The following is a 15,663-nucleotide window of genomic DNA, read 5'->3' as shown; positions in this document are numbered from 1 at the left end:
AGATTAGCTCTGCTAACGCATTCCTGGATGCCAACATTCTCAAGTTCTTTCCTAATACCTTGTTTTTAATATGATATTGCCATTGATGCCATCTGTTCATGCCTCTAATCTTTCTCAGGACTCTCATATCTGTGGTCAAGTGTTTTACTTCTGACCCAGGTCTCAGATCCATAAGCTAAAACTGGTTTGAACACTGTCTTGTATACAGCTGAATTAAGTGTTCCGACTAATTTCCTTGTTATTCATATGAATTTATTCATTTTACAATGCCAGCTTTGTTGATTCTGTTGTCTATTTCCATATTTAATTTACCGCCTAAGTAGCTGAAATGTTTTACTTGTTTCACAGGTTCCCCCATTCACAGCACAGTTGACATTTTCAATGATTCTGCCTATTTTCATTGTCTTTGTCTTTTTAATGCTGACCTTCATACCATATCTATTACAACAGTTATTCAATTTAGTCAGGGAATCTTGCAAACTTGTAGCGGATTTATTCAGAAGTATAACATCGTCTGCATATAGCAAAGGGCTGACATTAACATCTCCAATTTTGATATCAGGTTTAATACCACTTTCCTTCATAATGTAATCCATATAGATAATGATAACAGAGGGGATAATGTACATCCTTGTCTCACACCAGATTTAACATTAAACCATCTTCCTGTACTTCCTTCAATTCTAACTGCTGACTTACAACTCAAATAAAGACTAAGTATTGCTTGATATAATGCCCCATTGACACCATATAATTGCAGCGTATTGAATAGCTTCTCTCTTGGCACCTTCTCATATGCCTTTTCCAAATCGACAAAACTTAAATACAGATCTTTGTTATATTCCCATGCTTTCTCGACTGTTTGTCGTAAAGTGAAGATCTGATCCTGACAGCCTCTATTTGACCTGAATCCAGCTTGTTCTTCACCAAGCTTTTCTTCCACAATTCTATTCAACTGTTTCTCAAGTATACTTCCATAGATCTTGCCAGGAACACACTTATTATGGAAATACCTCTGTAATTCTCACATTCAATTTTATTTCCCTTTTTATATATGGGCACTATTAAAGCTCTACTCCAATCAATGGGAATTTGTCCCTCTGTCCAGGCATTCTGAACTATGCAGTGCAACCACTGCAAGACTTTTATACCACCATACTTCAGCATTTCTGGTCGAATATCATCTACTCCTGCTGCCTTTCCACATTTCAAGCCTTTGATGGCTTTTTCTACTTCAAGTATGGATATGTATTCCTGACTGTATGCCTGTTGAGTGTTTTTTACCGCTGTGCTATCACTGCTTAATGGAGTAATTACTTCAAAAAAGCATTTTTTGAAGTAATTACTCCATACCTCAAGGATATCTTTTTCTCCTGTTTTCATGTCATCTTTATCATCTCTTACTCCTTTTACAGCACTCTTTCCTCCATTTCTAAGCATCTTCCACAACTTCCAGATTATCTTACCACCTTCTTGATATTTATTTTCTATGTTCTTGCCAAAATCCTCCCATGACTTCTGTTTAGCTTGTTTTACACAGTGTTTCACTTTCTTACATTTGTCTCTGTATTCTCTAAGAGGGGTGCTTAAGGGTCAAAGCTGTATAACTGAGAGGAGACCTCCACATAGCCTTTAAAGGAATGCAGAGAACCGACCAGGGCTTCTGACCTAATGTCCAATCCTCACCTTCTCGTGGTGCACCCTGTTGGGTATCTACTTTGATACTGAACGAACGAGGATGGGCTGGCAATTTGGGATTTAGCCGACAAAATTGTATTCTTATTGGTTAAACCAAAATAAACAAGGTTAAACAAGGCCCCCGTTGTTTTCGCCAGGGAACCAGGGCAAACAGCGAAAAGTCAGCTACTGGAACAAATCTGAAAACAAACCCCAACTCAACATCACCAGAGTTAAAGATCGGTACTATCAACGTAAGAAGCCTGAATGGCAAAGAAATGGGGCTAGCTGAGGAATTAGATAAGTACCAGATCGACATAATAGGGGTGACTGAAACAAAAAAGACCAAAACTGGTGAGATCTTTCTGAGCAATAAACACAAAATGTTATATTCAGGCAATGACAATCAAGGAAAAGAAGGAGTAGCCATAGTATTCAACACAAAATACGAGGCTAATCTTCTTGAATGGCAGTCAGTCTCAAGTAGAGTAATGTGGGCAAATATGAGAATGGGGAAATGGACAATGAGACTTATTTGTGCCTATGGTCCCACAGAAGATTCTACTAAGGTAGAAGTGGAGGAATTTTTTGAGGCTTTAGAAAAAGCAACTGACACAATGAAAAAGGAAAAGTTGGTCCTTGTTGGGGATCTAAATAGCACAGTAGGAAATGATTGTGAGAAATACAAAAATATTTTGGGAAAATTTGGAGAAAAGAGCAAAGCTAATAATAATGGCAAATATCTGTTGGATTTCTGCTCAGGACGTGGACTGGTTATTACTAATACTATGTTCCAACATAAAAATGTGCACAAATTCACATGGAGAGAAGAGGCTAGGAATAAGAAAAGTCTCATTGACTATGTTATTGTTGATAGTGATGTTTTCTCCCTGGTGCAGGACACCAGAGTGTACAGAGGATTTCAAATTGGAAGTGATCACTATTTAGTCTTGAGCAGGATAAAATTGAATTTCATATTGAAAAGAATAACATGTAAGAAAGTTTTAAAGCGAATAAAAGTTGAGCAGCTCTCAGATGTGAACTGTAGACTAAAATACAGAAATATTATTGAAAAGAAAATGAAAGAGTTTGAGAACAGGAATCAAACCTTGGAGATTCAGTGGCAAACTCTGAAGGAAACATTGATTGATTCTGCCAGAGAGGCATGTGGTGAGGTTGTGTGCAAGGATAAAAAAATCAGAACTCCCTGGTGGACACAGGAAGTTAAAGAGGCAGTGAAGGAAAAGAAGAAAGCATATCAAAAGTTCCTGGCAAATAAGTCAGCTTTTACTCTTACAGAATACAGAGATAAATGTAAGAATGCTAAACAGTGTGTAAAACTAGCTAAACAAAAGTCATGGGAGGACTTTGGCAGGAATATAGAAAATAAATATCAAGAAGGTGGCAAAATATTATGGAGGTTATTGAAGAAGCTTAGGAATGGAGGAAAGAGTGCTGTAAAAGGAATTAGAGATGATAAAGGTGAAATGAAAACAGGAGAAAAAGATATCCTTGAAGTATGGAGTAATTACTTTGAAAAACTGCTAAATGAAACAAGCAGTGATGACAGCACAGTGGTAAAAAACACTGACCAGGCATGCAATCAGGAATACATATCCATACTTGAAGTAGAAAAAGCCATCAAAGGCTTGAAATGTGGAAAGGCAGCAGGAGTAGATGATATTCGACTAGAAATGCTGAAGTATGGTGGTTTAAGAGTCTTACAGTGGCTGCACTGCATAGTTCAGAAAGCCTGGACAGAGGGACGAATTCCCGATGATTGGAGTAGAGCTCTCATAGTACCCATATATAAAAAGGGAAATAAAACTGAATGTGAGAATTACAGAGGTATTTCCCTACTGAGTGTTCCTGGCAAAATCTATGCAAGTATACTTGAGAAACGGTTGAGAAGAATTGTGGAAGAAAAGTTTGGTGAAGAACAAGCTGGATTCAGGCCAAATAGAGGCTGTCAGGATCAGATCTTCACTTTACGACAAATAGTTAAGAAAGCATGGAAATATAACAAAGATCTGTATTTAAATTTTGTCGATTTGGAAAAGGCATATGACAAGGTGCCAAGAGAGAAGCTATTCAATACGCTGCAGTTATATAGTGTCAATGGGGCATTATATCAAGCAATACTTAGTCTCTATTTGAGTTGTGAGTCAGCAATTAGAATTGAAGGAAGTACAGGAAGATGGTTTAATGATAAATCTGGTGTGAGACAAGGATGTACATTATCCCCTCTGTTATTCATTATCTATATGGATCACATTGTGAAGGAATGTGGTATTAAACCTGATATCAAAATTGGAGATGTTAATGTCAGCTCTTTGTTTTATGCGGATGATGTTATACTTCTAAATAAATCCGCTAAAAGTCTGCAAGATTCCCTGACTAAATTGAATAGCTGTTGTAATAGATATGGTATGAAGGTCAGCATTAAAAAGACAAAGACAATGAAAATAGGCAGAATCATTGAAAATGTCAACTGTGTTGTGAATGGAGAACCTGTGGAACAAGTAAAACATTTCAGCTACTTAGGCATAATTTTTACTGAAGATGGTAAACTAAATATAGAAATAGACAACAGAATCAGCAAAGCTGGTATCGTGGGAAGTCAATTGAATAAATTCATATGGAATAAGAAAGAAATTAGTCGGAACACTAAATTAGCTGTATACAAGACTGTGTTCAAACCAATTTTAACTTATGGATCTGAGAGCTGGGTCAGAAGTAAAACACTTGTACAAAGACTAGAGACCGCAGATATGACAGTCCTGAGAAAGATTAGAGGCGTGAACAGATGGCATCAATGGCAATATCATATTAAAAATGAGGATATTAGGAAAGAACTTGACATTGTCAGCTTCCAGGAATGCGTTAGCAGAGCTAATCTCAGATGGTATGGTCACTTAAATAGAATGGGAGAGGAAAGATTAGCAAAACAAGTGTTCTCTGCCAGGTTGGCAGGAAAACGACCCAGAGGAAGTCCAAGGTATAGGTGGATTGATACGGTACAAAGTGCATTAGACGATAGAAATATAAGATCTGATAATGTTGGAGTCTTGACAAGTAACAGACTGATTTGGAGGAAAATTGTAGATAGGAAGTTAGTAATAATGTAATTTTTTCATGTAGTACTGTCATATCCTGTACACCCCTTGAGGGTACATGGCAGGAATTTGATGATGATGATGATTCTCTAAGAGCAAAAGCTGACTTATTTGCCAGGAATTTTTGATATGATTTCTTCTTTTGCTTCACTGCCTCTTTAACTTCCTGTGTCCACCATGAGTTCTGATTTTTCTATCCTTGCAGACAACCTCACCACATGCCTCTCTGGCTGAATCAATCAGGGTTTTCTTCAAGGCTTGCCACTGAATCTCCAAGGTTTGGTTACTCTTCTCATACTCTTTCATTTTGTCTTCAATAATCTTTGTGTATTTTAGTCTACAGTTCACATCTGAGAGCTGCTCAACTTTTATTTGCTTTAAAACTTTCTTACATGTTATTCTTTTCAATATGAAATTAAATTTTATCCTGCTCTAGACCAAATAGTGATTGCTTCCAATTTCAAATCCTCTGTGCACTCTGGTGACCTGCACCAGGGAGAAAACATCACCATCAACAATAACATAGTCAATGAGACTTCTTATTCCTTGCCTCTTCTCTCCATGTGAATTTGTGCACATGGAGAGAACATGGTGTTAGTAATAACATGTTGGAAAATGGTGTTAGTAATAACATGTTGGAAAATGGTGTTAGTAATAACCAGTCCATGTCCTGAGCAGAAATCCAAGAAATATTTGCCATTATTATTAGCTTTGCTCTTTTCTCCAAATTTTCCCAAAATATTTTTGTATGTCTAACAATCAATCATTTCCTACTCTGCTATTTAGATCCCCAACAAGGACCAACTTTTCCTTTTTCATTGTGTCAGTTGCTTTTTCTAAAGCATCTAAAAATTCCTCCACTTCTAGCCTCGTATTTTGTGTTGAATACTATGGCTACTCCTTCTTTTCCTTGACTGTCATTGTCTGAATATAACATTTTGTATTTTTTTGATCAGAAACATCTCACCAGTTTTTGTGTTTTTTGTTTCAGTCACCCTTATTATGTCGATCTGGTACTAATCTAATTCCTCATCTAGCTCCATTTCTTTGCCATTCAGGCTTCTTATGTTGATAGTACTGATCTTTAACTCTGGTGATGTTGAGTTGGGGTATGTTTTCAGATTTGTTCCAGTAGCTGACTTTTCGCTGTATGCCCCGGTTCCCTGGTGAAAACAAATGGTGCCTTGTTTAACCGGGCGACTCTCCAGCTGGCATGAAATTTTGTCATTTTGTATCATTATTTTTTATTTGGTTTAACCAATAAGAATAGAATTTGGTCAACTAAATCCCAAATTGCCAGCCCATCCTCGTTCGTTCAGTATCCAGCTAGATACCTAACAGGATGCATCACGAGAAGGTGACGATTGGACATTAGGTCAGAAGCCCTGGTCGGTTCTCCGCATTCCTTTAAAGGCAATGTGGAGGTCTCCTCTCAGTTATATAACTTTGACCCTTAAGCACCCCTCTTTCTACTCTCACTTTCTATTTGTTACAAGTGTTATTTGTTCTCCCTGAAGATGTCTAAGTGAGTACAAATAACACTGAGTTGAAATATTAGAATCATTAAAATTAGTTTTAATCCTTTCCTAGTGTTATAAATATTCCATTAAACCTCCAACATGATGTCCTCCCAGCACTTAACCCTTAACACACTTATCTGTCTCTTTCTCTCCAGAATAAAATAAGAAATGTTGCATCTTACTGTTCTGAAAGTTGAGAAAGAAGATCTGATCGATGAGTTTATACTTTTTGTTTCAAGACAGTGAGTTACAACATTTCTTATTTTATTCTGGAGAGAAAGAGACAGATAGGTAGGTGTGTTAAGACTTAAGTGCTGGAAGAACATCATATTGGAGGTTTAATGGAATATTTACATCACTGGGAAAGGATTAAAACTAATTTTAATGTTTCTAATATTTTATCCCAGTCACTGAGACATCTTCAGGGAGTACAAATAACAATTATAACACACACACACACACACAAAGACAATACAATACTAAATGAAACACGTGGGTGACTCTAAAGTCTTGTCTAGGTGGTGCACCCTCTATGGACATTTGTAAGTGGCCTGGGATGTAAAGTGGGACCTCTGACAATTATTGTGTCCCAAATTTTGGGACATAATAATTGGCAAGGAAAGATTAACAGAACAAGTGTTCTCTGCCAGGTTGGCAGGAAACAGACCTAGAGGAAGACATAGGTGGACTGATACAGTAAAAAGTGCCTTAGAAGATAGAAATATAAGATCTAACAATGTTGGACCCTTGACAGTTAACAGATTGATTTGGAGGAAAATTGTAGATAGGAAGTTAGTAATGATGTAAATTTTTCATGTAGTACGATCATATCCTGTACACGCCTTGTGGTACATGGTAAGAATTTGATGATGATAATTTCTTTGTGCTGTTGCAGATTCTAAGGTAGTGAGGAAGATGTCTTAGTGACTGATACGAAATATTAGAAGCATTAAAATTAGTTTTAATCCTTTCCTAGTGCTGGAAATATTCCATTAAGCGTTCAACATGAAGAGACAAATATGTTGAACAGTGAACTCTGAATATCAGCAAAGAATTTGTTGAACTGAATGTTTTCAACTGCTGTAAAAAGAGAAATGAATTCTCTTTGAATATAAAATTCAGTACAATTGGTGAATTTTACATAAGTAAAATTGCTTTCAAGTGAAAAAATATTAAAAATGAAAAAATTGTGTTATTAAAGTAATAAAAGTACAGGAGTATGAATGTTTCCTTGTATTTTTCTTGAATTTATAACTGGGTAATATTCAGAAAAGGAGTTTCACATTAAAAAATAAAATAATAATAATAATAATTAGCCAGTGGATTATTTAACAATGGATTATCTATATAATTATGTCAGTGGAGTGTAAATTGTCTTCACTTATATGTGTACATAACTCATGCCTATTATTAAAGTTTATTTCATTTAAGAGAATGTGTTATTTCTGAAAACTATATGAGAAGTTCTTTTCACTATTTCTTTCTTTCTTTCTACTACTTAGAAAAGAAAGAAAATCGTTATTTATTAATCTAGAAATGAATCTGTTTCCCTTACCACTCAGTATAGATGAAAAAAGAAAAAAAAAACAGTGTGTGTGTGTGTGTGTGTGTGTGTATATATATATATATATAAACTAAGTTGTAACAGTTCTCTGGTCAAGATCAGTTCTTCTTGGGTAGATTTTTACATCTTGCTTATCCCAGCATAAACACATCACATTCACAGTATCAAAAAAACTTGGTTATGTTTCTTCTTTCAAAATGCTACTTCCCTTCTGTTCAACTCCTGCATAAATCTCAAATCTCCCCTGCCTTAGAGTATTATTTCTTACATTTGGGGTAATGCACCCCCAAACCTTCCTAATAATTCTCATTTGTATACAGAAGAAGGCAATCTGCTTAATAGATGTACTCTTCTTACAGACCTTCATTGAATTTCTCATAGATAACCTCTTTTTGCATTTGTCTTCTTCTATTTTTTTTTTTTTTACAGATACTTTCTAGAGCACTGTTCCACCAAACTGGCCACTACTTTTTCTCTGCTTTTCTCTTACTCATAAGAACACCAATAGCTGGTCACATCCATGCACAATTTGCCAAATTTATCAGACCAACTCCTCATCTTTGGAAAGTCTCTCAACCTCTTCCTTCCTCTACAATTTTTCCCAATGAGATCAACCTCTAGCTTTTCAAGAAATATGCTAACAAATTTCTTCTTTCTTCCTAACTACTTTCTCAAACATAGCACTGACCTTTCCTGTCAGGTTGATATTAAAATGCTGCATCATATGAGCTTACATAACCTTGTAAAGATTGCTTTTGAAAAATCTTTTTTCATTTTAATTTAATTTGATTTTTTTAAATTAAATAAAATTAAATTGTATTTAATTTTTCATAAGTTTACATGTCCTCCACTCTATAAGAATGTATGGCTTTTTCCTACATGCAAATGTTTTTTAGGATTGAATTTATGATATGATAAGAAAAAAAGTTTCACTTGTGATGTGCACTCTTATCATTTTCCCCCCTTTTTTATTTTAAAATACTTAGATACTTTTTTTTTTTTTATTAACTGAACAGACGCTGTGTGCAAAACAGATGTTGTATGATTGACTCTGGAACAGTTGGATGTAAAGGCCATGTTCAGATTGTGATTCCCCATCTCACAGAGCACTATTCATCACAGGTCAGATTACAAGACATTTTAATAAATTTATTATTAATGATAATTGTTTTTCTGATACTTACTCCCAGAAAACTTATATCCAACTTATTGGTTCAAGTAAGATGACTCTCTTGGTATTTGTATAACAGTTTTATTAAATTAAAAGTGATTTCAGAGATTTGATAATTCAAATAATAAATCAATGTATGTTCAGGATTTGTCCATCCCTGTATTATCTGTCACTTATGTAATTTACTTTTCTTGCTCATATTTCTTATATTGAGATGAACTCATCTAGTTGGTGTATAACTCTTATTGAATGAAAAATATTTTTTAAGATCTATGCATTTTCTTAGGCTTATGTCTTTCATATGTGCATGTTGCAAAAAATTGGCATGTAAACAAAAGACATAATATACAAGTTAAATTACAGAAAATCAGTTACATTGGGAAAAAAGACATGTGCTGCCTATTTCTAGATGCTTGTGACAACCTAATGGTAGTCAACAGTTTTCTGTAAACAGAAAAGTAACACATACTGGAAAGTACATTGATGCTGCATCACATTATCCATCTCAGAAGTCAAGTGTTGGTTGTTTCACTATTCTCTTTTGAATAATAAACTGTCTTTTATCAGAGACACCTTCAACTCCAATGGCTACAACACCAAAGTAATTAAGAATTATGGCTCTCATTCAAATCCTCTTCTAGAAGAAGCTTCTAAAATTTCCATTCCATTTGTCAAGCGTGTGCCAGAAAACTTAGTGAGACTACTTCTCCAAATCAACCTTCACGTTTTTATCCATCCGATTTGGAAATTAAATTCATTCCTAGACTCCAAAAAATAAATACCTTCCACTTTCCTATCCTGCAGTTTATGAATTCTCTCATTTGGACTGTCTTGTTGAAAGTTTATTTTTCACTTGGTTAGACTATAATAAATTTAGTGTAATCCTTTATCCAAGTGTGAGCAAACAAAGTTTGTGCCTGAAAGTATCTTCAGGACTGGGGTAAGGTAGTACAACACCAGGCAACTCGTTGCACAGGTGGAGCAAGCTAACATCACTCCTATCTCAGTATCTCCTATAATTCAAAACACGTCTCCTCACAGATATGTATAATGTTATGCATTAAGGGAAGGGCCACTACCCAGACAACTTTCGACCTTTATTGAGGTCTCTTCAGTGGGAGCCAGGCCCACCGTTTGGCATATCCTATAGGTAGAGATGACCTTGCTAATGCTTCTGCCTGGTATCTCCACTTGGGCCATGTGAAGACGTGTGACAAGTGTATCTAGAAATGGAAGTGTGTTCTGTTTTTCAATCTCAATTGTGAACTGTATGCGTTTGTGTTGTTTGTTTAGGTCTGGCGGCCATGGGACCAGATCACAAAAACATTATCATCTTATCTAAGCTAGACTTTGGGTTTTAAAGAAGAGGAATCCAAAGTATGTTGCTCAAAATGTTCCATATAAAAGTTAGCAATTGGGGGGGGGGGATAATGGGGAGCCCATGGCTGTGCTTTTTTTGTAGGTAGAAAGCATTTTGCCATACAAAATAACCAGAACGTAATATATGCGCAAAGAGCACCGTGATATCTGGAGAGAATTTGTTCTGTAAAAGAAGGATCGTGTCATTGATTGGGACATTTGTAAAGAGGGCAGAGATGCCAAAACTGACTAATAAATCATCTTTTTCGAATATAATGTCTTTGATAATGTTTATGAAGTGTTGTGTGTTTCTGATATAGGAGGGGGAATGACCTACCAATTCCTTGAGTGTTGCTGCTAATTTCTTGGCTAAGTGATAATTTGGGCTATCTATCCCTTCGACTATCGGTTGTAGTGGTGTGTTTTGTTTGTGAATTTTCGGTAGCCCGTAAATTCTTGGGGAACGAACGTAGTGCGGAAATAGTTTTTTGACTGTATCTTCGGGCCATGTGTTAATTGATTTAGGTAGTTTCTCTGTTTTCTTTTTTATTCTATTGGTTGGGTTGCAGTTAACGAGTTGGTATGTATTATTGTCTGAGACTAGCAGATTTATTTTTTCTAAATCAGTGGTTCAGTTTAAAATAACTGTGGCACTTCCTTTATCGTCTCTAGTTATTACAATGTTCGGATTTGATTTTAATGATTTCACCGCTGTTAATTGTTGGCAGTTTCTAAACATATTTTGTCTGCTATGTTATTAGGGATGAATCTAAAGCCTCTTTCAGTGTTACAAATAAATTCCAGTTTGTTTATCAATTTCGGTGCTGCGGACATATTCAAATTTCTCCACAGTGAATGATAGCAACCAACCAGAAGCAAAAAAGAACAGGAGCCACCAATCGCCTACAGGTGATGGTAATGTAGTTAACCTATCCAACCACATTTTAAACAAAGATAATCCTGGAAAAGATTACGGACAACACAGCGAGCCATATCCTTCAAACGAAGAAAGAAAACCTCATTTCCAAATTGCATAGACTAAAAGATCGACAAAACCATCGGACATGTTCAGATTTCTCCTTTCTTATCAATACCTTTGAAACGAAACTTTTATGAATAAGCATATATTTACTAATATTCATTAATCACCAAAATACGCAGGAAGCAAAATTTGTTAACCAACACCAATGCGTGATTTTTGTCCATTAAAATATAAAAAAGAACAAAAAATAAATAATAAAAATTAATACGTTTCTTTTAAGATTAAAAAAAAAATCTACTTAGTCTTAAAACATTTTAAATTTGTTTTCATTATTTCACAGTCCCCTCAACAAAACTTACGGCCCACAGTTTGGGACGCGCTGGTCTACATCACACCAAAACATGGCATGAAAGCAAATTTAAGGAAGCCTGTGAGATTATTATCAACCACCCCAATCTGAACAATAATGATGGTCTAAAAATCCCAAACATATGGAAGGCACATATTTGACCCACGGAACCTTCCTCTGTAAGAGTAACTATAAACAGGTTAATCCAGGATCCTAAATCAAATATAACAATTGTAATGCTGAAAATAGGACATCATTGTTACTGAAAGAAAACTATCTATAAGAAAGAATGTTTATTCATGTTATCATAAATAGAATTTAACTTGATGTAGTTTCTAAATAATTAATTTTTTTTTTTTTCACTGGAGGTCATGCCAGTAGAATAACCTGTGATCAAATCATTGTTTCTCTTGTTTACTGTATGTAATGTAACTCAGCTTTTCCTGTATATTTGTATATGCTCCAGATGATGATCTTAATATGAAGATCGAAATGTCGGGAAATTAAAAGAGTTTTTTATTACACGGTTGTAAAGTCCATAATTTCTAAAATGAATGATGATCACCATGCAACACTAAAAGAAAGGATTAATGCCAGATTTGTTACAGCACTTGTTCAATTTAGTTATGGAAACCTAAAAAAAAAAAAAAAAAAAAAAACTTGCTTTTATTTAAAAGTATAATATCATCTGCATAAAGAGCGAGCATTGACATTGCCAACTTTTGTTATTAGGCTTAATGCTGCCTTTCTTCATAACATGATCCGTAAGTCCTATCAAGTACTGTTTCTATCCATAAAGTTAGCTATCACATGATATTATGGATCTCCATATAGGAGGGGGGGGGTCTGGAAAGTTCTGATAAACACCTAGAACAAAAATTAATTAATTTTATGTCTTCTTATATATTCTAAAAGAAAAAGAACAATTATTGCGATTTGATGAAACATGGGGGTTAAAGGGTTTTAAGATATGTTATTTCTTGTGGATTATCAGTTGCTTTCATATTAGAATTTTCCAGAACCCCCTCATGTTTATTTTTGGTTTGGGTTCTCTACATATACTTCAATGCCCACTAGTCCTTTAAGTTTTTGAATTCATGTCACTGTTCTCTTTTCTTTCACTTTTATTCAGTTCTTCCCTCTGATTAATCTTTTTGAAAACTTTCATACTTCACAATATGGCTCATATATTGATACAATTTTTTTTTCTGTATGTTCTTTATTAGTTCCATTTTGGTACCTATCATCATTATCAGATTCACATAAATGACATAAATCTTCAGGGTATGTATAGGATATTGATAGAACTGCATGAAAAAGTTACATTATTGCTAACTTCTGATTGACAATTTTCCTCCAAATTAATCTCTTATCTGTCAAGACTTAAACATTATTAGATCTTATATTTCTGTGCTCTAAGACACTTTATTATCAGATCTTATCTGTCCTCTAAGGCACTTTTTACTGTATTAATCCACCTACATCTTGCCCCTCCTCTGGGTCTTTTCCTGCCAAAGAACACTTGTTAACTAATCAGGTGTTTCTTTCCCATTAAATGAAATTTTTGAAAATGAAAACTTTCCTGAAATTAGCTTGCTACCAATGGCAAGTTCTTTCCTATTATTATTATTGCTTCTCTTGATGAGTTCCTGACTTCCTGGAGGGAATCAGGAACTCATTGAGGGAAGCCATACTATTCCCACCAGCTGTCATACCTGTTTTTGAATTCATTCATGCTACTTGCACACACATCCAATGGCAATTCATTCCAATTATGCACCACTCTATGAGAAAAAAATCTAGCCCTCACTCCCTTCTTTCATTTAGCAAATTTTGCAAACAATCACTCCAGATATAGTGGCTTGATAGGGAATTGCGATGTTGTACAAGATGGTAATGAGAGCGGTGATCAAAGAGAGAGTGAAAGAAATTATACAGAGAGAGAAAATGGTTTAAATTATGAAAAAAATGACGAATTATTTGTAAGGAGTGAGATTGCAAGTTTATGCGGAGTAATACACAATGCGCAGCGGCAGTTGGAGCACCTGCAAAACTCTTTCCAGAGTGCCTCGGCTAACGGAAATAAACAAGTGTTTGAAAGGAAAAATAAGCATAAGAGTGGGAGAGTTTCAGAAATGAAGGAAAGAGTATTGTACGGTGACTCGTTATTAAGAGGTGTGATAGATGGGAGTTTAACTAAATCGTACTTACCGGGTGCGAAATTTGAGGATGTAAGTGAGAGTATTAGAGTGCAAAATCAGAGGGTGAAAGAATTGATAGTTGTGACAGGTACGAATGAATTGAAAAGAGATAAATTTTTTATGAGAGAGGACTTGAAAGTATTGTTAAAGGTAGCGAAAGAAAAGAGTGACAGAGTTAGGATGGTGAGTCTGTTACCCAGAGGGACAGAGAGGAGTTTAAGAGGGCTATAATCGCAAATGACTTTATGTGCAGGTTATGCAGACAGTATGGTGTGGAATGAGTTTGATGGGCGAAAGGATTTATACAAGATGGATGGCCTGCATTTGAATGGATTTGGTGTGTGGAGACTGGAAAAAGTGTTCCTGAATGAAGTGAAAATGGATGTGCAGAACCAGGGAAACTTGAACTACCAAGGAAGGGGAAGTGGATATGCGGATATCAGTGAGACAGTTGAGTGGAAAAATGTATATAATGTACCCGAGCCAGTACAAAGGACAAGTAATCAGAATGGGATACTTAGAATAACGCATCAAGATAGGGGTGGGACAAAGGAACCTCTGCATTTCATGTATACTAATGTCAGGAATATTAGGAACAAGAAGGAAGAACTTTTGGCCTTGGTTGGCTCTTCCTGGCCACAGGTTATTGGCATTAGTGAAACATAGCTGACAGAAGATGATATAGTTAGTGGGATAGAATGTGTAGGTTATAGTGTGTTTAGGAGGGACAGAGAGGGAGGAGTGTTATTGATGATAGCTTATGAACTGCAGCCAAGGAGAATTGAAGTTGTATTGCAGGATAGTGAAAAGAGCTCATTTGAGGCTATTTGGTGTGAGATTGAGACTGGCAGAACAAAATATACAGTTGGGTGCTGCTACAGACCAGGTGATGGAATAGATGGTGGAGATAGTATGCATAAACAAATTGATGAAATGATGGAAGGAGGGTAATTATTATGGGGATTTCAACTATGGTAGCATTGATTGGAAGGAGGAGAGGACACATGTGAGGAAGGAACTGGATTTTATTCAATTATTAAGGGATAACTATCTGAGACAGCATGTAATTGAAAATACTAGGGGTTTGAGTGCTTGACCTGGTAATAGCATCTGAGAATTTGACTGTAATGAATATGACCTTGTTGCCACTTATTGGTGAGAGTGATCATAAGGTCTTGACCTGAGAGGTGGCTAAAGGTGTGGAATTTTCGATTAAGACAGTATATGTGGAATTATGCTGGCCAGTATGACAAGCTTAGAAGATTGATTGGTTCAGTGCCATGGCATGTAAAACTGCAAGGGCTAGATGTTGATAGAGCATGGGAAGTGGTCAAGGAGCATTTACAGAAGGTTATAGCTGACTGCATACCTAGGGTCTGAATAGTAAAACAAGTAGGGGTTAAATGGATGAATAACACCATTAAGCTTGAGCTGCAAAAAAGAAACAACTGTAGAGGGATTTTAAAGAGAAAGGTGGCCTGCAGGCACACGAATGGTATAAAGCGCAGGCCAGAAGGGTAACGAGTGTGGTAAAAAAAGCAAAAGCGGATTATCAAAGGACACTAGCTATGCAAGCTAAAGAGAATCCCAAACAGTTCTTTCATATGCTGCAAGCAAAAAAAAAACTGTACATGGCAGAATGATTTTAAGGAATGCCATTGGTAAGGAGGTCACTGAATCAGTCGATATAGTGGAGTTACTGAGCGAGCACTTTGCAAAAGTAT

At 35.8% G+C, this 15,663-nt stretch overlaps 1 protein-coding gene across 2 annotated transcripts in view; it reads left to right on the top strand.

Annotated features, from left to right (window-relative positions):
* LOC150107706 (ubiquitin-like modifier-activating enzyme 6) overlaps window positions 1–15,663 on the top strand; it is a 701,981-nt gene that overhangs the window by 459,642 nt on the left and 226,676 nt on the right. For both annotated transcript variants that reach the window (XM_090391479.1, XM_090391480.1), the window contains exon 22: window positions 8,894–8,999. In XM_090391479.1, coding sequence (XP_090247605.1) covers window positions 8,894–8,999 — 106 coding nt within the window. The remainder of the gene's footprint in view (window positions 1–8,893; window positions 9,000–15,663) is intronic.

This window comes from Typopeltis vanoorti, chromosome 4 (assembly GCF_054136105.1).
Source record: "Typopeltis vanoorti isolate ZY-2024b chromosome 4, IOZ_Tvanoo_1.0, whole genome shotgun sequence".
NCBI classification, from domain to species: Eukaryota; Metazoa; Arthropoda; class Arachnida; order Uropygi; family Thelyphonidae; genus Typopeltis; species Typopeltis vanoorti.
The sequence above is the reverse complement of the archived record's forward strand: the minus strand, read 5'-3'. Positions and strand labels throughout refer to the sequence as shown.